This window comes from Phyllostomus hastatus, unplaced genomic scaffold, assembly GCF_019186645.2.
Source record: "Phyllostomus hastatus isolate PE091 unplaced genomic scaffold, TTU_PhHast_1.1 phas_scaffold_1066, whole genome shotgun sequence".
Lineage (NCBI taxonomy): Eukaryota > Metazoa > Chordata > Mammalia > Chiroptera > Phyllostomidae > Phyllostomus > Phyllostomus hastatus.
The window spans coordinates 15,100,194-15,122,842 of record NW_025334004.1 but is presented as its reverse complement, the minus strand read 5'-3'; the positions used below and the strand labels follow the sequence as shown (position 1 = coordinate 15,122,842).

Sequence of the window (22,649 nt, the reverse complement as noted above, 5' to 3'; positions counted from 1 at the left end):
AGTGCCAGGCACTCGACTCAGAGGTGCACAACTCAGGGCCCACAGACTCAGGGCCCACGTCTCCTTTTCCCGCTCAAACGCCCAGGACGGTCCGGGACGGGACCACGGAGAGAGACTCGGAGTACAGCAAGGCACGTGCACACACTGGCATGCACTCCAACTTGCTCGACTGAAAAAAAAGTTATGTTGATCTATATTTACAAAGGCATCCGTTTTATTCAAAATAAAAACCAGAAACTGGGCTGCATGGTGTCTCAGAGGCAGAGTAGGATAACATTTCGTTTTACATTGCGGTTCTTAAATGATGAACATTTTTCAGAATCAGAGAAAGAATAAACAAGTATGTTAAAGATAAGTTCATAAGTTTAAAAAAATTTTAAATTATATATGAAAATTATAAATTCTGTACTAGCTTCTGTGCTTTTTCTGTAATAACAAAGTGAGATGGTACATTGCAGAAGTTTTGGAAAATACAGAAAAAGTTAAAGAGGACAATAAAAAATTCCCTATAAACCAACCACGTGTAACCATTCTGAGCAATTGGTGGTGAGCGTTTCTTCCCAATGTCTGCCTTCCCAATGTCTGCCTGGGCGTGTGAGCCTGCGTATGAGTGTGCACGTGCAAAACATAACCATAGTCTTCTATACACACAGTTTTACAGCCTGTTCCTCCTCACTTTACATTCAGTTCTGAGCATTTTCCCGTGTCATGACTGTTAGGTTGTGAGCATTCCCACGGTCTGAAAACATGATCTTAAAGAACTGTAACACCTCTCACATGGCTGCTGGCAGCCTTCTTTGCAAACCAGGCTGAGTGCACTGCCCGCAGCTGAGAGGCTCTGGCTGCCCATCTCGGACGCAGACGTCTTCGACAGGTCACTGGGTGCTTGTGGATTTCCTCGCCCTTCCCTGGCCCCCAGAGCTCACCCTTCACCTAGACAGCCACTGGGGATGTGAGAAGGGCTAGTCAGTCTCTTAAGTCCACTCAACTCTGACCTCCCTGGAGCAGCCAGTGCCGGTTGGGTTGGTGGTTTTAATAATGTGCACGCTTGCCTCCTGGAACGGGCCCAAGTTAACAACCTGATCTGAAGAGGCCAGCAAGAAATCCACGTCCGAGGCCTTAGAATTTATGATTTCATTAAAACCATAAAAAATTTAGTTTTGAAAATTTATTTTTTCTTCTTTGCAAATCACAGCACCTGCGTTACCACTGATATCCACCTGTTCTTCCAAGGCAAGCTGAAGAGAGAGTTTCCTCCACTGTCCAACACACAGTGAGGTGGTGTCTGCTTCGCACTGTCAGCCTACTCCTCCAGCTGCTCCCCGAGACTTAGCTGGAAGCGGATGGCCTGGCCTACCGTTCACATGCAGTGTGGCACTAACATTCATCCTTACCTTTCAGACCAATTTTAAGTTACTGGTCCACCCCTGGAAAATGTCTCAGAGAGTTCATGCCGACACTGAACATAGGAGAGGAGAGAATTTAAAAAGAAAAGAAAACAAAACAAAACAAAAAACAAAACACAAAAGTGGCATTACTTTCACCCCATCTCCCAGTCTCCGCCCCAGCCCAGCCCAGTCGGTGGTGGGTGAGAAACACGCTCCAGGGTTGGTAGAGATTTCAAACGCTGATAAGCTGCACTTGCCTGTTGCTAGGAAACGGTGCATGGCCAAGAGAAGCTGTGGTGATATTTTAACCTTCATCTCGCTGTCTGTCTGCTTAAAGGCAGAAAAATCTTGCTTTCTCTCACGATGGGCCACTTTCTTTTTCGTTCTGTTATCCGCTGAGGAAAGAATAAGAAAAAAGAAGGAAGTGCATTCCATCAGGTCAGGGCTCTTTCTGAACGAAAATAACAAAGTACACTGGAAAGGCTAGACTCACCAGATTGTGGACACTTTACCCCCAAACCCCGAATGGAAAGAAGGAAAGGAGGATCCTCATCGAATCAGAGCTGCATGGTCGTAACACCATCCAAAGTAAGTAACAGGCAACCTGATCAGGAGCAACTATAAACATGCTTCATGAAGCTCTCCAGAGCTTTTACGAGTCCAAATTGGGCAGCCTTGGGCAAAAGCCCTCCCCTCACAGAACCTACAGCACCTCACAGCAAAGAGGACGTGGCCTGGAGTGCACAGCCTCCTGCTGCTCAAGGTCACCATGCTGCAGTAAAAAGCAGCCGCTGTGCTACAGTGCACACCGGGGAGTGTGCCTGCCTTCAAGAGGCTCCTAGCCTGTGCTCAAAGAAAAAACAAATACACAAGCAAAATCTCTGAAGAAACAAAAACACTTTCACAGAAGAGCATTTTAGTAGTAACATCTGTTCGCTACATTTCCACCCCAGACCATGAGATCCTCAAGGTCAAGCAAATACGAAGAAAGTGATCCGGAACGAGGTCAGTCTACTTCCCCTGTGAGGGACTAGGTGGTAAATGTTTCAAGCTCCGAAGACCATGCGGTCTCTGCTGCAGCTTCGCAACTCTTGCTGTTCAACAAAAGCAGCCATATGTGAATGAGTGAGAATGGTTGTGTTCCAATAAAACTTTATCGCAGATATGAAATTTGAATTTCATGACATTTTCACATGTCACAAAACAATTCTTCGTTTGATTTTTTTTTTCAACCATTTAAAAATTCTAAGCTTGGGGGCCATACAAAACCAGCTGGCAATCACTCACAGACTGTAGTTTGCCAACCCCTGATCTAGAAGATCTAGTGCAAAACCTTTTTTTCAACTATTTTTCTGGACCAAAAATGACCGAGGAAAAAACTAGGATAAAGGCAAGGCCCCAGATGCTTACACTTTTTCCCAAGAATGAAAAGTCTGCACTACCATTTCATGCCCATGGTGAAACAGATTGCTTACTAGGCTTTCCCTGGAAGAAGATGGTTACAATTTATAATTTCTTCTATCTCAAATTCCTTTGAGAATCAGACAGTATAAATCCACACAAAATTTTAAAATAATTTTCTAATGACAAAAGTCATCATCCCTGAACACTTATCTAAACCAAGAATATACATGAAACCGCCCTTATTGATATGGCTCAGTGGGATGGGCACCTTCCCACAAACCAAAAGATCACTGGTTCGATTCCAGGTCAGGGCACATGCCTAGGTTGTGGGCCAGGTCCTGTCTGGGGGCACGTGAGAGGCAACCAATCAATGTTTCTTTCCCTCTCTTTTTCCCTCTCTTCCCCACTCTCTAAAAATTAATAAATATCATCTTTTCTTTAATGAATATTCATGAAACCACAAGCTCAGCATTGCATATCAGTAAATTATATTAGGCAACATTTCTGTATGAAATCAGTCTAACCAAGGTTTGAAAGAAGTTAACTGAAGTACAAACGTAAGACCTCATTAATGTCTAAATTATCTTTCTTATGATGAATACCACCTCTGGGAAAACACGTTAAGTATACACAGGCACACTTGGTATCAAAGAGTCACTATGAGGAACAATGAAAAGAATGTAGACACACACAATATTCTCTACTATGAGACCTCCAACTATTCTCCAAGTGTCAAAAGGATAAACCACACAGAAACTGGTGTTTTTTAAGAACACTACACAGATGTGAGGAAAAAATAAGATACCTTTCAAAAGCAGGTCATTGGGTAATAAAAAATTTATTCTTTTAACAGTACATAGAAGACTCTCTCAATTTTAAAATAAGGGATATTCACTCTGGCTGATGTGGCTCAGTGGATTTGAGGGCCTGTGAACCAAAGGATCACCGGTTCAATTCCCAGTCAGGGCCCATGCCTGGGTTGAGGGTGAGGTCCCCAGAAGGGGGCACTCGAGAGGCAACCACACATTGATATTCCTTTCTCCCTCCCTTCCCTTCTCTCTAAAAATAAATAAATAAAATCTTTAAAAAATAAGGGACATTCCCGTGGAACCAAACAAAATCACTCTGCTTGGAGCAAGGTGGGGTTTGTCCTGAGTGCCCCAGGCCGTTTGGAGAATCCACTTCTCACCTCCAGATCACGTTTCCAAAGCCAACAGGACAAACAGAGCCCACGTGCTCTTCCTCTATCCCATCTCTGAGACCCCAAACATCTCGCGCCTTGGCCATCTCTAGCATTTTGGAACCTTGAAAGAATCTTATTTAGCTAAGAGTGAGGCTAAGGAAGACTTAAGCTCCACAGTCCAATGACCCAGTTGTAGGCTTAAGTAGGACAGGGTTCAGGTTCCACACTGGACCCAGGATCTAGCCCTGTCCTGGGCAAACAGGTGTGGATGTCCCCCATTCCCTCCCCCTGCGGATCCACGCCACTCCTCACCCCACCCCCAGGAAGGCAGAGAAGCAGAAAAGGGGGAAAACCCCCTTTTAGAGATTTTATTTATTTCTTGTCAGAGAGAGGGGAAGGGAGGAAGAGGGTGAGAGAAACATCAACACGCCTCCCACACACCCCAAATGAGGACCAGGCCCGCAACCCAGGCACGCGCCCCAACCGGGATTGAACCACTGACCTTTTGGTTCACAGGCTGGTGCTCAGTCCACTGAGCCACACCAGCCAGGGCAGAAAAACACATTTTTATTGTGTATCCCACCCTGTCCTGTCTCCTATACCCCACCTCACCTCCAGTGCCCAGCACAAAACTACACATGCAAACCTCACCTCCACCCTGATCCACAGGAGCAAGAAAATGTAAACAGTTGTTATCACCAATTTAACAAATCCCTGCCACTTTTTAAGTACTTGAACTGTGACCTTAAGTAGAAACAGAAGTTTATCTGAAAATAATTTACCTAACTGTGCAAAATGAAGTTTTCTGGTCAGGGCAAGTGGTGCCCAGATCAATGGTTAGGAGAGGCTGGCTTTTCAAACACACACACACACACACACACACACACACACACTCACACACACACACGTTGCCAGCTGATATCACAGGACCTGCCCCACTGCCCCCCCCGCCGCCGGTGAAGGGACAGGACGGCACTGATGGGTTGTGCACAGCCCACACACAGGGCGCACGATTGGAGATGGGCGGACGACACCTGGAGAGACGTCAGGTGACTCACAACCAACGTGGCCACAGAAGCGACGGTGTGGGGAAATGACCTTCAGGCGATGCTACTCACTGTATAAATCTGTTTCATCTAGAATCTCAGATTTGATGATTTCTTCAATCACATCTTCTAAGGTGACAATTCCCAGAACTTCATAAAATGGGTCCCCCTCTCCCTCATTGTTTACTCGCTGCACAATAGCCAGGTGAGATTTACCTTCAAAGAAAAGAAAACAAAGGTCAAGAGGTAAGTTTCTGAATTTCCTGAATAAAGTCTTACGGATGATCATGGAGAAAACAGCAGCAGCAAACACAGATGGCAGGTTACTGAAGTCTGCACTTTGGCGTGTAAACTGGTAAGGAGACACCACGGATGGGAAAGCTCCCTGGGCACCCAGGGCAAGACCAGTCAAGCCAGCAGGGACCACCTTCTCCACACGCTGCGCTGCCCCCACGTCACCCTCTGTTCCCAGTGGAAGTGGTCTGCAGTAAAGTGAGCTCTCCCCGTGTGACCTTTCAGCGACTGCCACTTTCCTTTAGGAGAGCAGTTCCGGGGACCCCTGAGGAAGCACAGGACCCTTACAGAAGGTATGCGAAGCCAAACTGCCGGCGTCTGAGCCCAGGGCACACAGGGGCCCGGGCACACCTCAGGACAGCGGGCGGGCGGGCGCCCTGGCCTCACCAGAGCCTCCACCTCCACACCTAGTAAAAAAAGGAGGTGGGGGTCCGTTTCTCTTAAGAACGCCCTTCACGAGGCAGTAAACTCTTAAATTTCATTGAATCTTGACCCCCAAGCACCTGTCTGTGAATATCCTACGTGACACCATGGGGAGGGCCATGAGACACCTCCGCAGTGTCGGGAGGAAATGCACGTGTGCCAAGTTTACTTGAAAGAATAACTACCAGGCAAACCATGGTACTTAGACCTACGTGGCAGACATTTTCCTAGAAACGAAGGAAAAGAGGCTGTCACATTCACAGAAAGCAGCAGCAGCACTGGCCACCACATGACACACGGGCAGCCGCACCTTGGCCACCTGGGTGTTCAGGGAATGTTCTCTGGTTTCTCCACTGTAAAGTTACTCATTCCTCCCTTTCCCTGATTTTGGTCTTGGGAAGCATGTCAACAGGTCTAGCCCCCCCTCAGGGTGGGTGACAGGGAGCAATGAAACTCTACTTCTTGGAATGGGTTGGGATCTAAATATCTTATTCAGAATTCTTTGAAAGGAAGAATTCAAACCAAAGGATTTTAGTGTGACTGCACCCAAAGTCCACTGGTGTAGTTTCAGATTCTACATTGCAACAAACCTTTAAAGAAAACAGAAGACTAAAACAGAAAAAACAAGCAACGAACCTTTAAGAAACCATCACTTATGCAGTTTTGGTGTAGTATCAAAACAGAGTATCTGCAATTGCCCAGAAAGACTATTAAAATAGACCCCCCTTTTCCAAATACATATATCTGTGTAAGGCCAGATTTTCCCCACACATTTCAACTAAAACATCTACTTGATTAAATGCAGAAAAGAATCTAGTTGCCTTCTAATTTGCTAGATAATAAAGATATTTGCAAAAAAAGGTAAAATAATAACATTTCTTAATATTTTTGTTTTGGACAATAGTGATTTTCAAGTTAAATGTTATTTAGGTTAACATAAAATGGATTTATTGTTGTCCTTTCAAAATGATGTCCTGGCTGGTGTGGCTCAGTTGGTTGGGTATCGTCCAGCAAACCAGAAGGTTGTGGGTTCGATTCCCAGTCAGGGCACATGCCTGGGTTGTAGGTTTGGTCTCCGTTCAGGGCACATATGAGGAGCAGCTGATCAATGTTTCTCTCTCACATCAATGTTTCTCTCCCTTTCTCCTTCTCTTCTCCTCTCTCTAAAATCAATATATATGTCCTCAAGTGAGGATTAAAAGATAATAAATAACTAAATACAAAATGAATTAATAGGCCCTGGCTGAGTAGCTCAGTTGGTCAGAGCATTGTCTTGATACACCAAGGTCATGGGTTCGATCCCTGGTCAGGGCACATACAAGAAACAACCAGTGAATGCATAAATAAGGGGAACAACAAATTGATGTTTCTCTTTCTCTTTCTCTAAAAAAAGAAAGAAAAAAGAAGAGAAAATAAGTAAATGTGAATTTCTCAGGTTTAATTTCAAACACTGTGAATACCAAACAGTATAACCCACAGGGAAGAACATGTGCTCCCAGTCGAACGGTCCTGGATTGGAACTCCGACACCGCCAGTTAATTCACCATTACTGGCTGTGTGTTCATGAGCAAACTATGTAATTTTTCTGAGCCTCAGTCTCCTCGCCTCCAAACCAGGCTCATAATAATCAATGCCCACAGGATTGCTGTGAACCTCAGAGATATAATGTTGGTATCTAGAACAAAGACAGTGCCTGGGGTCCACAGGGTGATCAATAAATGGTAACTCCTATTAATTGATTAATATTCTTCAATTATAAGGCATCATCAATTTACTACCAGCTTGGGCAACGAAAAGAAAAACACTACATTAAAACACACACTGTGATTAAAAGATACACTTCAATTTCAGAAAGACCTTTTAAAATAGTAAACTCATCTCTCACACTGATACTGGTGTTCCCAGTACAAGGTATGTGAGGCATCTGAAGCACATCCTTAAAGTAAGCCAAGCACACATAGTACAGAAACTCCAAGGTCAGTTAACATGTATATTGTTTTCTTTTTAAATCATAGGATGGGTTTTTTTTTGGGGGGGGGGGGTTCAGAGTGGGGGAGGCAGTCCTTTAAATAACGTTTACATAAAACCATGAGTTGGTCCAGTTCCTTCGGACACCAGACAAAGGGAAAGGCTCCCTGAAGGCCAAGTCCATCGCGTTCCCAGCGCTCGCGCAGGAACCGCCTTTGGTTCCTGGGGCTGTTGGCCCGTTCCTGCTCTGGCTCAGACCCCTTTCGAGGCAACAGTGTCTGGAAGCCTACAAGGTTAGATTGCTAGACAATTAGGCATCCTAACAATTTTCATCCTTAGCATGGTCATGCTCAAAGAATGAAAATATTTTCAGCAAACGAGACTATGAGCAAAACCTATCAGCCACAGATATAAACACGGGCTCATCCGGCCAAGTCGATCCTCGGCTGGTCAATTCAGTCCGGTCAGTTTCTCACATCTGCTTTCCCAAGAACCCAAACATAAGCAGTTAAAAATTCTTGGTCAATGCTGTCTGTCGAAAGTTAAATTCTTTTGCTATTCCCAGCTTGTGATCATTTAAAAGGAATTTTCCAAAGCAAGGTCTAATATTAGACTCAAATGAAGTTTCCATTCCACTGAGGCGCTATTCTCACCAAAGTAACTACCGCATAATCAGATTGTCTTGGAGCAATTCGTTTACATGCAGATGGACATACTTGAAATACCAGCTCGAGAGCACCAACAGATCCGGCTGGAAAGGGCCTTACTCTCGGGGAAACTGTTCTTGTGCGGGAGGCTTCTCAGACTAAAAATTAAATTTTCTGTGGGGCTTCTTTTCACACCCCCACCTCCAATGCTGAAACTCCTGCGTCTGTCCCAGAGCCCATTCTTTCAGATTCTGAATTCCGGGTGAGAAGTCCTGTTTTCTGAACCTTCTTTCTGGTAAACAATACAAAAAAAAAAAAAAATGACAACCCTCTTCACTAATCACCCTTTTGGAGACTGGCAATACAATGCACCCACCCCCCACTGAATCACTCACTGCAGGAAGTTGCGCCGTCAGCCTCGTCAATGGAGCGATCAAGAGGAAAATGCAAACAAGTTGTCAATACAGAAAGTGTAAAACCTCAAATAGCATCCTTCTTAACCTGAGCACTGGAGGGATTAAGTCAGGACCCAAAGCAGAAAAGCAATTTTGAGGAAACTAACAAGAAACCAAGCCAAAAACTAAAAAATGTTTATTAACTGGTGGATTCTTAACTTCTAAAGAGAAGAATGAAAATACAGCAATCAGTACAATATGCAATTACAGACACTTTGTAACACAAACCTTTAAACAGACGTAAATTAAGCAAACCCAATAAACTGCATAGGACAAACAAAGCAGACACGGCCGCCACAGCTAGGGCTTGCAGAGAGCCCTTTCTGGCTAGCTGCAAGAGTTCTCGCGGAATTCCAGTCACTTTGAACCGTTAGGAGTGGAGGAAAAGGGGATCTTGCAGAGAATCAAAGCAAGCCTGTTTTCAGAGTACAGGGCCGTACGGATACATCTCCACTCAGATTCGGAATCGTAAGCAAGTTAAGATGAAGTGATAACCTAGGGTGATCGTTTTCCTACAACTGCCATGTGCCCGAGGCAGGGCACTTCCACAGATGGACTCAGAAGGACATGTCTTCACCATGAGGTGCGCTGAGTAACTCAAATTATCTATAAACAGTAAACTTGGGATCAGATTTCTGCCTCTGGTTGCTGCCACTGCTCCTCAATCAAAATGTATTTGCATCTCTTCTCTGGATTGGTAAAGCAGCCCAGAGTGGTAGCAGGCCGCCACATATGCCTCTTTGAACCTTACCACAAGGTGAGGCTCCAATTCTGAATGATAGATTCCATTTGTACGTCGATGGATTCATCTACTGGACAGTGATCAGGCTGACAAAGGGCACTCAGAACTGTGGAAAATATGGACTCATTTGTATCATGCAAGGCTGGTGCCAATGGAGTGAAATAGAACAGCAAGCGGACGGACTGAGATGTCCAAGGGAGAAAGCCACAAGGAAGATGAAGAAGGATGGGGTTAGGAACAACTGGACACAGCTGTGCTGACACAAAGGGGCATGCAGTAGTCAGAAAGACCTAGCAATGTGAGCACAAGGCGGAGTCCGTGGGGCCTTAAAATGCCACTCAAAAAGCAGAAAGAAAACAGAAGTTTCAATTATGAGAAACTCAAGCAAAACAGTTCACAGTCGCCATTACTCCAGGGGGCACCGTCCGCATGGAGTGCAAGGCTTAATCGTTCCCCCAAAGCTGCATCACGCTGGGGCCCCTCACTAACCGAGGGTCGGGCAAAGGGAGCACTTAATATGCCTTTGTTTTTAAAGAATTCCCAGTTTATCTAATACAAATTACAATAATTCAACAAGTAAGAATCAATTAAGTTTATAAGACAGAGTTCTGTGGAAGCAGTAATACAGGAAGAAAATGCTCTGTACGTCAGAAATATAGGTCCCACATAACTAAAACAAGATGCGATGGAGGATTTTTTAAAATTAATCTTTATTATATATTTTTCCCATTACCATTTAGTTCCCTTGTACCCCCCACCCCCTGAGCAATCGCCACAGTGTTGTGCGTGTGGAGGATACATTTTAATGGACACACGTAAGATCTCCCAAGGGGATGAGTCAAGGAAGTCAGGCACTTTAAGCAGAATTTGACTTAGACTGACTTACAAAAAGTAAACAAACTCATCAAGTGAGACAGGTATATGAACATAATTTATAATCCATAAAATACAATGCTATGTAATGTGAATGAAAAAGGGAGCATGCTGGTGTGGTTCAGTGGCTTGAGCACCAGTCTGTGAACCAAAAGGTCACTGGGTCGATTCCCAGTCCGGGCACATGTCTGGGATGTGGGCCGGATCCCCAGTAGGGGCCATACGAGAGGAAACTGATCTATGTCTCTCTCACACGTGGGTGTTTCCCTCCCTCTTTCTCCCTACCCTTCCTTCCCCTACCCCCACCTGCCACCTAAAAATAAATAAAGAGAAAATTTTTAAAAAGAAAAACAAAAGGGGGACATATACCAAACCTGACAAGCTATGAAAACCTGACAAGCTCTGAAGAGGTGGGGGATTGGGAGGACGTGACAAGTCTAGTGAGCTGTGACCAAATGTAACCACACGGGACGGTCTGATCCTCAAGCCCTAACCAGGCAGGGCGTGGTGGGAAGTCCCACCTCCACCTGCAACTTCAACAGCGGAGGTGGAGGTCGTCTTTACCTGAAGCGAGCCCTGTCCATTGTTCTCATGCATCTAGGATAACAGACCTTTGAAATGTCAGTCACTTTGTTGTCTAGACCCCTCAAAGGCAAAACCGCAGGCATTGGAGCCCAAGACCACCGAACCCCTCTTTGTTATTTGGTTCCCCACATATTGTCTGTGTTCATCAATACCTATCCTGTATCCACCAGTGTAAAAGAAGTGTTTCTCTATTCTGCATTTTATCAATTCTAGAGATTTCCCCACTTAGCTTTCTCCTGCCTCCTTAATCTACCCTGGGTGGATTTCAAGTGACCCTCCTTACGGTTCCTCCCTTGATTCCAAAGTATAAAATGAACTGTAGAAGTGCCCATTCTCTGGAGCATTTTCTCAGTCTGGTGAGATTTTGCTTCTGGGCACATCCTCAAATTTTGGCTCAAATAAACCTCATAAAACTTTTGTATCAGCTGGACATTCAGTGAGCTCCAGACATGCAAATTCACTCATTCACTCAGACACTCACCAGACGCCTAGTCTGTAAAAGACTCACATCCCAAGGAACAAAACAGAGCGCCGGCGCACAGGGAACGTGCCAGGGGGGAGACATACACTAGGGAAACAGACAATAAAAAAGCACGTCAGACTGTGCAAAATGTGCTGCAGAAAACGAAAAAGCAGAGGCAGAAGTACACTTAATAATGAAGTGACATTTGGGCAAAGGTGAGAGGCACTGGGGAGCCAAATGAAGCCGGTCATGGGCTGGGAAAAGGCAGGCAAAGCAAGGGGGCCAGTGTGGCCGGAACAGAGAGGGCGGGCGGGGGGTGAGGGAACACGGACGGTGTGCAGATCACAGGACCATTGCAAAGACGTTTGCTTTCACTCCGAGGTGGGAGGTCACTGGAGGGAGGCGCTGAGCGGAAGAGGGGCCGATCTGCATCAGGTTTGAAAAGGACCGCTCTGGCTGCAGTGGAGAGAAAAGGCCTGGCAGCTGGTGGGAGGAGGATGGCAGTGGGGAAGGGCTGGAGAAGCAGCAAACAGGGACATCCTGCTGTTATTCCAGTCACCCTTGTGACAGGTGACAGGGGCTTGGGCAGGAGGTAAGAGTGCAGGTGATGGGAAGTCCCGAGATCCCGGATGTACAGGCAGAGCCGACAGGTGTTGCAGATGGAGCAAAAGTGGGGCAGGAGAGAAAGAGGAGCATCAAGGCTGACACTAAGGCCTTTTGGCCTGGGCAACACCTGCCCAGAGTTGCCATTTATCGAGGCGGACTATGGAAGGTGCCTGCTTAGAAGGGGAAAAAATCAGCTCAGTTTCAGACGAGTTCCGTGTGTGATGCCAGACAGACATCCTGGTGGAAATGTCAAGCAGGCAGTTACACACCTAACTCCAGAATCCCGGGGAGTGAGAGCAATGTGGGCTACAGAAGAAAACTGCCAGAAACCAGGGAGATCACCCCAGGGGCGGGTGTGCACAGAGAAGGGGTCCCCGCGCTGGGCCTGCGGCATGCCAATGTTCCGAAGGTCAGGGAGATGAGACACAACCAAAGGGGAGATGGAGAAGGGACGGCCCGTGGGGAAAGGAAAGAAATCGGGAGAAGGGTGCTTGGGAAGCTGAGCCGGGGGGCAGGGGACCACACAACCAACCAAAACCCAAACTGTTTCAAGAAGACGTCTAAAGTGTCAAATGCAGCCAAAAGGTCACGATGGATTATTCTGATGGCAAAAGATGCTCAAGATAAGGTCCAAGATAAAGAATTTATTACCATTGAAGTGCCACACCCAAGTTCCTGTCCACTGTCATTTCTACGACAGCCCTTCCTGCTTCTAATGGGGAGACACAAATCAGCCTGCTTCTACCAGGTAGGTAGCTTCACCCAGAGAGAAAAGGCCTGTGCCATTAGGACAGAGTTTGGCTTGTCCTCTCCAAAATGACACCTCCCCCTTTCAGTTCCCACTTCTGAAAACGATACCATTAGATTTCCAGTCGCCCATGCTTCAAACTCGGAGATCTGTTGCTTCTCTCCCTCATTTCTCTCCACACTGTTATTTCTTCCCTTTTAATGAATGAATACACACATATGCACACAGTATAAAGTACACTCAGGAAACCACCACCCAGAAGGGCTACAGAACAATGGACTAGAGGGTGACAGAGCAGGAGGTGGGGGAGGGAGCCAGGAGCAGGGAATGGGGAACGAACAGCGAGCGGGAAGAGAAGTGGCTGAGGAGGTTACGCAGGCTGCAGGTCCCGAAGGCAAAGACGGGCCTTCCTGCAGCCTCTCCAGCAGGATCCCCTCTCCCAACCTCGTCTATTTGTGGAGAGGAGGACCCTGCCTGACCCTGAGGGACAGGCAGACCACATGGTGATCCAGCAACGTATCTCATGCTAACTGAGTGGCAGTACAGCCTCAGAACAAGAGAAGTAATTAATTCTCCTACCACATCTAGCCATATCTGGAATATTATGTTCAGGTCTGCATTTTATAAGAGGCAAACTGAGAAGATAGGACCGTCTAAGATATGCATGTAAATGATGTCAACATAAAGAACAAATAAAAGGACACAGACATTTAGCTAGAAGAGAAACCTGGACAGGATGAGGTATGACAGTAGCCTTCAAATCTCTGAAATGAAAAGCTATCATTTGGTTCTTAGGACTCCTCACCCAGCAACTAATCACCTGCACACCTGCACCTGCACACCTGTGCCTCAGTGGACCACAGGTTGATGGCATCCCTGATAGCTCATGAGCTCCGTGCCGACTACTCCGCATCCCCAGCCCCCACCAAGTCTAGCATGATATCAAATGCTCCAGTCTCTTTCCTACTCCTAGATACACAACGGTAAAACTTATTAAAGCACAACATACTCAAAATCGCTCAGAAGTGTTCATTTCTTATCAACAACTGAACTGAAGAAAAAACTTCTTAAAGGCCATCAGAACCCAGTGCCCAAACAGATCACCCTTCCATCTTTTGGTCTCTATATTCCTCTCATGTTTTCACTGCCCAGCCAATCGAATGATTTGATTTTCTCCAATCATGATCTCCATGGTTTTTACTCATCCCTGCAGAACAGGTAGGAAGGAGCCCTGCTCCTGGAAGGTAAGGTCAGGAATCACAGTGGCCCAGCCCCTTCACTCACTACCCTAACCCAGCCCACTGGGGTGGCCTGCCACTGCCACATCCGGGCCCTGGGAGTGCCTAGGTCTCTACACCCACGTTCTGATAGCGGGAATAGGTCCTTTCCTTACCCATTTCCCTCTCAATTCAATGGCTGCAAAATCAAAAGAAAAATAAACCCTGAATTACAAGTCACATTACACAGACACATGAAGCCATTTCTCACAGATTTTTGTAATGAATACATGGACGAGTTCTTACACATCTACGCCTGCAGGTCTTCTGATTACTACAGCAACAGATCTAGTACTAACATGAGTACACTGCTGACATCTGCTTAAGGAGAAGCAACACAGTGTAATTCAGGGAGCTATCACCTTACTATTTCTGTCCTGTTTAAAGCTAAAATGAAAACAACAAACTTCATGGTTTTTTTTTAAGTATTTATTTTTTACCTTACCATCTCCATCAGAGCTAAGTGCATTTTTTCCAATTGAAGTTTCCCACCATAAAATAGACCAGAAAAATGTAACACGGATCTTAAAATAGTCCTATATAAACAATACAGGAGCATATATATAGAAGCACTTGCTGTATATAGAAATTACTGGTTTTAAGTGATGATAACAGTTGCTATTCTGGGAGACAAAAGCCCCTTTTTACCAAAAGGTTTACTACTTCTAAAAATTCCAATGGCCAACCAGTAAGTGGAAGCTCCAAAGCTCCCTAATGGGACAGCGCCTGCCCTCCAGGCCCGTGGGAGTCGGCTCAGCCGCCCACGACCTCACTCCCAGTTAGGTCATATCGGCCAGGAGGGTTCCTGGGCTGGAATATGGGACCACGGCTTCCTAAAAAATTAAAATATTTTGTAAGAGTGGTGAGTTTTTTGATACCCCTACTCTTAAGGTAACATTTCTTAACAGGGCCATTTCCTGGATAGAACCCTGAATTTATCTCTTAATTTAGTGGATTATAATAGTTTTCAGGGAACAGGCCTGCTGTTCCTTAGCCATTCACACTCTAAGGAGGCAGCCATTCACTGAGATACGTAGCCTCTAAAGGACTTTTCTCCCCCCAGGACAAGCAAAGCAGATGCATTCTCCAAAGGTGACTGACCTGCAGAGGCCGGCACGAGGCCCGGCGGCCCCAGGAGGCTGAGCCTGCAGGCAGGCTCCCCAGGGCTGCGCCTGGGGGCAACCTCTCTCACTGCCTGGGCTTTCTGCTATTTGCCATAAACACCTGGTTCTTGACATTTAGGATGAGTTTGTTTCCACCTTCCCATTCTCCCTACCCCGACCTTGTCATTCTTAACTGAAGTTTCTTATTCTACATCCCTAACACAGAAATACTTGAAAAAGAAGAGGAAAAAAAATCTTTTCAGACAATTAATGTTTAAAGGAATTGTGTTTTTGGATCTCTTTAAAATGTTATTTGATTGACTTCCGGCCAAGATGGAGGCACAGGTAGACACGCTTCAACTCCTCGAACAACCGTCAGAATGATCACAACTAACCTCAAAACTAAAAACAGCCAGAACTGACGGAAAATCAAACTGTATGGAAGTCTGACAACCAAGGATTTAAAGAAGAAATATTCATCCAGACGGGTAAAGGAGGGGTACAGAGGACATGGTGTGGTAGTGGCCAGAGGAACAGCAGTCCCACATTCCCATGTAGCAGATAAAAGCCAAGAGGGACACCTAGGGAGTGAGTGATTCCAGCCCCAGGCTAGACCCACAGCCCAGGGTTCTAGCACCCATCACATAAAGCTTCATGACTTCTGGCTGTAAAAACCAGTGGGGATGGGGGTGGTGGAAGAAACTGCTGGTCTCTCAGGAGAGTCCATTTAAAGGACCTACACTGTCCTAGAACATACACAAACCCACCTACTGTGGGATTCGGCACCAGGGCAGCAGCTAGAAGGGCGCCAGTCACATACAGGAAGTGGGGGAAGTGACTGGAAACAGGATGAGGGACGAGCAGGTGGCATTCTTCCCTTTCTGACCTGTCTCCAACATACAGCACCACAAAGCTGTGAAGCAGATTGCCCTGCCCTGGTGAATACCTAAGGTTCACCCCTTACAACGTAACAGGGGCACCGAGACAGGGAGTCAAAACTAATACACAGAAACAAACACAGGGAGGCTGCCAATTTGAGTAGACAAAGAAACATGGCCCAAATGAAAGAGCAGAACAAAACTCCAGAAAAAGAATGAAGCAAAATGGAGCTAGCCAACCTATCACACACAGAGTTCAAAACACTGGTGATAAGGATGCTCACTGAATACAGCAAATGCACAAGGGAAGAAACGAAGGCTACACAAAGTGAAATAAAGAAAAACCCACAGGGAATCAACAGTGAAGGGAAGAAGCCAGCGTTTAAATCAACAATTTGGAACACAGGAAGAAATAAGCAGTCAACCAGTACAGAGTGAAGAAACAAGAACTCCAAAAAATGAGAGAAACGACAACTCTGGGACATCTCCAAATGTGCCAACATCCAAATCATAGGGGTGCTAGAAGGAGAAGAAGAAAAGCAAGAAAATGAAAACTTACTTGAAAGAATAATGAAAGAAAACTTCCCCAATTTGGTGAAGGAAAGAGACATACAAGTCCAGGAAGCACAGAGTCCCAAACAAGTTGGACCCAAAGAGGGCCACACCAAGACACATCATAATTAAAACACCAAATGTTAAAAATAAAGAGAGAATCTTAAAAGCAACAAGAGAAAAGCAGAGTTTCCTACAAAAGAGTCCCCATAAGATTATCAGCTGAAGCCCTGGCTAGCGTAGGTCAGTGGATTGAGCGCGGGCTGCAAACCAAAGTGTCACAGGTTCGATTCCCAGTCAGGGTACATGCCTGGGTTGCAGGCCATAACCCCCAGCAACTGCACATTGATGTTTCTCTCTCTCTCTCTCTCTCTCTCTCTCTCTCAAAATAAATAAATAAAATCTTTTTTTAAAAAAACCTTATTAAAAGATGAGTCTACTGATATTAAAAAAAAGAAATGATATTTAAAAAAAAGATTATCAGCTGGTTGCTCAAATGAAACTTTGCAGGTGAGAAGGGACTGGCAAGAAGTATTCAAAGTGATAAAAAGCAAGGACCTACATCTAAGATTACTCTACTCAGCAAAGCTATCACTTAGAATTGAAGGGCAGATAAAGTGCTTCCCAGATAAGGTAAAGCTAAAGGAGTTCATCATTACTAAGCCCTTATTATATGAAATGTTAAAAGGATTTAACATTTTATTTAAAATGTTAAAAATCATTTATTTAAGAAATTATTTAAGAAAAGGAAATTCAAAACTATGAACAGTGAAATAACAAACTCACAACTATTAACAACTGAATCTAAAAAAAAACAAAAACAAACTAAGCAAACAACTAGAACAGGAACAGAATCATAGATATGGAGATTGCATGGAGGGTTATCAGCAGGGAAGGGGAAGAGTGGGGGAAAAGGTACAGGGATTATGAAGCATTAATTAGTAGGTACAAAATAGATAGGGAAGGTTAAAAATAGAATGGGAAATGGAGAAGCTAAAGAACTTACATTCACGACCCCTGGACATGAACTAAGGGGGGGTGACTGCTGGAGGAAAGGGGGTTACTGGGCAGAAGGGGGCAAAGGGGAAAAAACTGGGACAATTATAATATCATAATAAAATATACTTAAAAATAAAATGTTATTTTATTATTGTTGAATGGTTAAATTTCACTTCTCCATAAAAATCTCTCATGCAGTGAGATCAGAACTGCCACAGGCTGACGGACTCCAGCCCCTGAGGGGGACAGCTGCCATCTCTGCAGATCTGGGGGACGTGTGGCTGCCTTCAAGGACATCGACATGCACATGCCGGAAAAGTTCCTGAAATACATTACAACTGCCAATTCCTGATTGGCTCATTGTAGGCACACAAGAATTTACTGAGTGAGTGAATCCATAAATTTACCTAAATCCTTTGAACATAGTCTTATTTCCAATCTATACAATTTTCTGGGCTAAAATGACATTTCATTTGTCCTAAAACTATCTCCTCCACATTATTAGAGGTTCCCTCTGGACTTTTATATCTTGTCTGGCATTATTTTCCAGGTTATAACCATTATCTTCTGTCAGTTATTATTATACAGTGAAGACGCCATCTTTTTCCTATAGTACACCCAGTAGTTCATCTAAGAATTTAACCTTGAGTTAATACAAAGCATTTTTATATTAAACACTGTACTCACCTGTCAACTATAACTTTCCCATCAGGCATACTTTCTTCCAGTTGTCAAATAAGTATTGAGTATGTACTTAAACCCAGTACAGCGCTAGTACACAGATATCTATCTCCTTAAGAAAACATGTCTTTAAAAAAATGAACTAAAAAATAATTATTTGTATTATGAAAGGATTCTTCACTTTAGAAAGAGAATTGTTTTTTAATTAGAATTCTTGTTTTGAAACAATCACATATTCTTAAGCAATTATAAGAATAGAAAGATCTGGTGTATTTTTACTCAAGATCCCACGTGCTTTCCCCCAGCTTCCCCCAGTGGTCACACCCCTTCTAACACCACAGCACAATGATGCGACCAGGACACTGATGCCGCCACCACAGCGCCACACTTCACCACCACAAAGATCTCTGGCGTTGCCCTTCTACAGCCGTGCATACTTCCCCTCCCACCCAAAACAGATCATGTTAATAATAGCTTCTCGGGTGAAATAAGTGCTCAGTTTTCTATTGGCAATGGCTCTTAGCTTTAGCTTTTAAGTTTAAATAAATATTTAAAAGCTCGCTAAATGTCCATCGGTAGGAAAACATTTCAGGCAATGAAAACTTCTTTTCCGTGCACGTTGGAAAACTGAAGAATGGGGGTCCAGCCTGACAAGGCCAGTACACCAGGCGTCCCCGGTGGAGACGCACACAGCAGGTAGTTACGTAACTGTGCGGGCTCGGAGGCACCTCCGTGGCACGACCGTTCTCCAGGCAGCATCTCTGGCTTCTCACAACGGGATGGATTTTTTGGTGCGTCAGCTTGGATGGGTAGCATTCCTCAGTCATTAAACACTAGCCTAGGAGCGGCTGTGAAGGGATTTTGCAGGTGTACAGTCCCTGATAGGTTAGTTTTAAGTAAGGACATCCTGGGTGGGCCTGACTTAATCAGCTGGAAGGCCTCTGAAACAGGGTGCAGGCTTGGTTTTTGTGTTGTTGTTGTTGACTTTCTTGAGGTGGCCCTGGTTAATAAAAGTACACAGGTTTCAGGTGTCCAGTTCTATCATACATCATCTGTGTATCGCACTGTGTGTTCACAACCCCAAGTCAAGTCTCCTGCCTCTGGGGGAGAGGAGTTGCACCTGGTCATTACAGACCAGGCCAGCGGGAGACCAGGCCAGCGGGCTCCGGCCGGTTTACGGGCAGCCCTTCCTGACGGCCTGCCCTACGGGTGCTGGCACTTCTCAGATTATAATTACATACATAAGCCTGTTCCTTACAGTGAATCCCTTTACAAACGGTCTGTGTGTGTCTGTCTTCCACCGGTCTTGCTTGTGAACCATGACTGACAGACTCAGAAACCCCAACACAAAGGGGTTTGGAAAGCAGACACCAAAAGAAAATTAGGATTCAATTACATTTGCATTTCCCAAACCCAAGACAACGAATGTCTATGAAGATGAGCTGATATCTGCAGGCTGCGCCAGAGAGACCGGCGCAACGAACTTCCTTGTAGAAAGAGCAAGTAAAGTAATCATTTGGAACAACAACAACAAAATTAACCTAGACTAAACTGTGGCTGGACTTAAAAGACAAGAAGCCAAATTATTTACTTCAAGGCATCTGAGGGCCCTACCCCACTCAAGATGGCCCCACGGGTCCTCCCACCAAGGTCCGAGTCCCAGGCCAACCCACAGCACCCGGGCCCCATTCCCACACCACCACCAGCTCCGTCCCGCCTGCTGCTGCTCCAGCCTTGCCATCGGGCACCTCAGCCAGAAGCCCAAGTGAGTCACTTCACAGGAGATTCCAATCATTATGTGACTCGTCCCATCACAGTGATTTGTGAGAAAAGCTTATGACCCAGCAGAACAGAAGCTGAAGAGTTTTTTCCATTATTCCTCTCTCCCGGAGTATTTAAAGACTTGAGTTTTCCCATCTTTCAGGGAAATATTTTCTCATAAATAGTGAGGCATGCCGGGCATCTCCACTTCATCTTTTTTGGTGGTCTGTCACTCTCCCTGTACACTCGCTGGAATGTTTTCCTAGTAAATGATCAGCAATGGAAAACATGGCTAAGACAAAAGATGGCTTTCCAGCTGAGATGATGGGAACCTCTCCTCTTTCCCAAGAGACAGGTAGTTCTTCTATAGAACTGTGGGGTTATTTTAGAACCAGCAAGTCTATTTCTGTCTTTCCTTCGGACTTGTAGCCTTGGTAAAGACGGACGACCGACTGGACCAGTGAGGCAACCATCCGACGGATCAGTAACAGTCTAACACACCCAATACCAGGAGATGTGAAATACAAAAACATATGGTGCTAAGGCTAAATATCAGGGTTCTTCTGATTTTATCATTCACTCTTTTCTCCCTCGTGTCTTAGTTTTTGGACCAATAATCATTCACTTAATAATATTTTGTTTTCCAGTCCAAAGCTCTTGATTTCAACTAAACTAATTTCTTTTTTAAATATATTTTATTGATTATGTTATTACAGTTGTCCCATTTCCCCCCTTCACTCCCCTCCACCCTGTACACCCTCTCCCACCCATATCCCCCCCTTTAGTCATGTCCATGTGTCATACTTATAAGTTCTTTAGCTTCTACATTTCCCATACTATTCTTACCCTCCCCCTATCTATTTTCAACCTACAATCTATGCTACTTATTCTCTGTACCTTTTCCCCCTCTCTCCTCCTCCCACTCCCCTGTTGCTAATCCTCCATGTGATCTCCATTTCTGTGGCTCTGTTCCTGTTCTAGTTGTTTGCTTAGTTTCTTTTGGTTTTGCTTTAGGTGTGATTGTTAAAAATTGTGAGTTTGCTGTCCTTTTACTATACATGTTTTTTCTTTATCTTCTTTTCTCAGATAAGTCCCTTTAACATTTCATAAAATAAGGGCTTGTTGATGAACTCCTTGAACTTGACCTTATCTGAGAAGCACTTTATCTGCCCTTCCATTCTAAATGAAAGCTTTGCTGGGTAGAGCGATCTGGGATATAGGTCCTTGTCTTTCATGACTTGGAATATTTCTTTCCAGCCCCTTCTTGCCTGTAAGGTCTCTTTTGAGAAATCAGCTGACAGTCTGATGGGAACTCCTTTGTAGGTGACTGTCCCCTTATCTCTTGCTGCTTCTAGGATTCTCTCCTTCATTTTTACCTTGGCTAATATAATTATGATGTGCCTTGGTGTGTTTCTTCTTGGGTCCAACTTCTTTGGGGCTCTCTGAGCTTCCTGGATTTCTTGGAAGTCTATTTCTTTAGCCAGACTGGGGAAGTTCTCCTTTATTATTTGTTCAAATACGTGCTCAATCTGTTGCTTTTCCTCTTCCCCTTCTGGTACCCCTATACTTCGGATGTTGGAACGTTTAAAGATGTCCTGGAGGTTCCTAAGCTTCTCCTCATTTTTTTGAATTCTTATTTCTTCATTCTTTCCTGCTTGTTTTTTTTTTCTTCCTTCTGGTCTACGCTATTGTTTTGAGTCCCAGTTTCCTTCCCATCCCTATTGGTTTTCCGCACATCTTCCTTCATCTCTTTTATGGTAACCTGCATTTCTTTCATGTAATTTGCGCTCAAAATCAACCAATTCTGTGAGCTTCTTGATCACCAGTGTTTTGAACTGTGCATCTGATAGATTGGCAATCTCTTGGTCGCTCAATAGAATGAGCCCTGGGGCATTGATCTGTTTTTCTGTTTGAGACACGTTGCTCCTGTTACGGTGAGGGGCGGAGCCTTAGGTGTTCACCGAGGCGGGGCACCCCAGTCACTGGGTTGTGACGTTGTATGTGGGGGCGGGGGCAGGTGGGAACAATGGTGGTAGCTCTGCTCTCCTAGGATCCCAGTCCCCTCCCTGGGATCCTGGGCTGCATGCTCTGCCCTGGTTCACAATCGCAGCCTCACTGGGTCCGCCAGTTGCTGCTTGCGTACTCAGGGTACACCCGCTGCGATCCTGCGCGCCCCGGATAGCCTATGGGTGGCTCGTGTGCTCCCAGTTGCCCTCTGCTCCCAGTTCTCCCTGTTCTCTGCGCTCCGAAACCGGAGCCCGGCTGCTCCTCTCCGCCCCTCCTACCAGTCTGGATGAACGGGTCTACTTCAACTTCTTGGCTGTCCAACTTCCATTCAGATAAATTCTCTATCCGTTCTGGGCGTTATTCTGCCTCTAAATTGTTGTTGTTCTAATCTTGGTTGTACGTGGAGGTACGGTGCGTCCACCTATGCCTCCATCTTGCCGGAAGTCTCTGATTTCAACTAAACTAATTTCTTGGATGATTTCTACCACATATGGAGACAAGATTGGTATTTACACAAAGTCCTACATAAAAAGCTGGGTCCTCTTGTGACACCCACAGGGAGCAAT

General features: G+C 45.1%; 1 protein-coding gene across 4 annotated transcripts in view; it reads right to left on the bottom strand.

The window, feature by feature from the left end:
• Positions 1-22,649, bottom strand: part of CNNM2 (cyclin and CBS domain divalent metal cation transport mediator 2) — a 137,519-nt gene that overhangs the window by 23,755 nt on the left and 91,115 nt on the right. For 3 of the 4 annotated variants that reach the window (XM_045854003.1, XM_045854001.1, XM_045854002.1), the window contains exons 2-3: positions 5,094-5,237; positions 1,646-1,783 (exon numbers count right to left, since the gene is read on the bottom strand). In XM_045854003.1, the coding sequence (XP_045709959.1) occupies positions 1,646-1,783; positions 5,094-5,237 (282 nt within the window). Of the gene's footprint in view, positions 1-1,645; positions 1,784-5,093; positions 5,238-22,649 lie in introns of those variants that run through there. The other variant, XR_006787511.1, reaches the window with a different exon arrangement.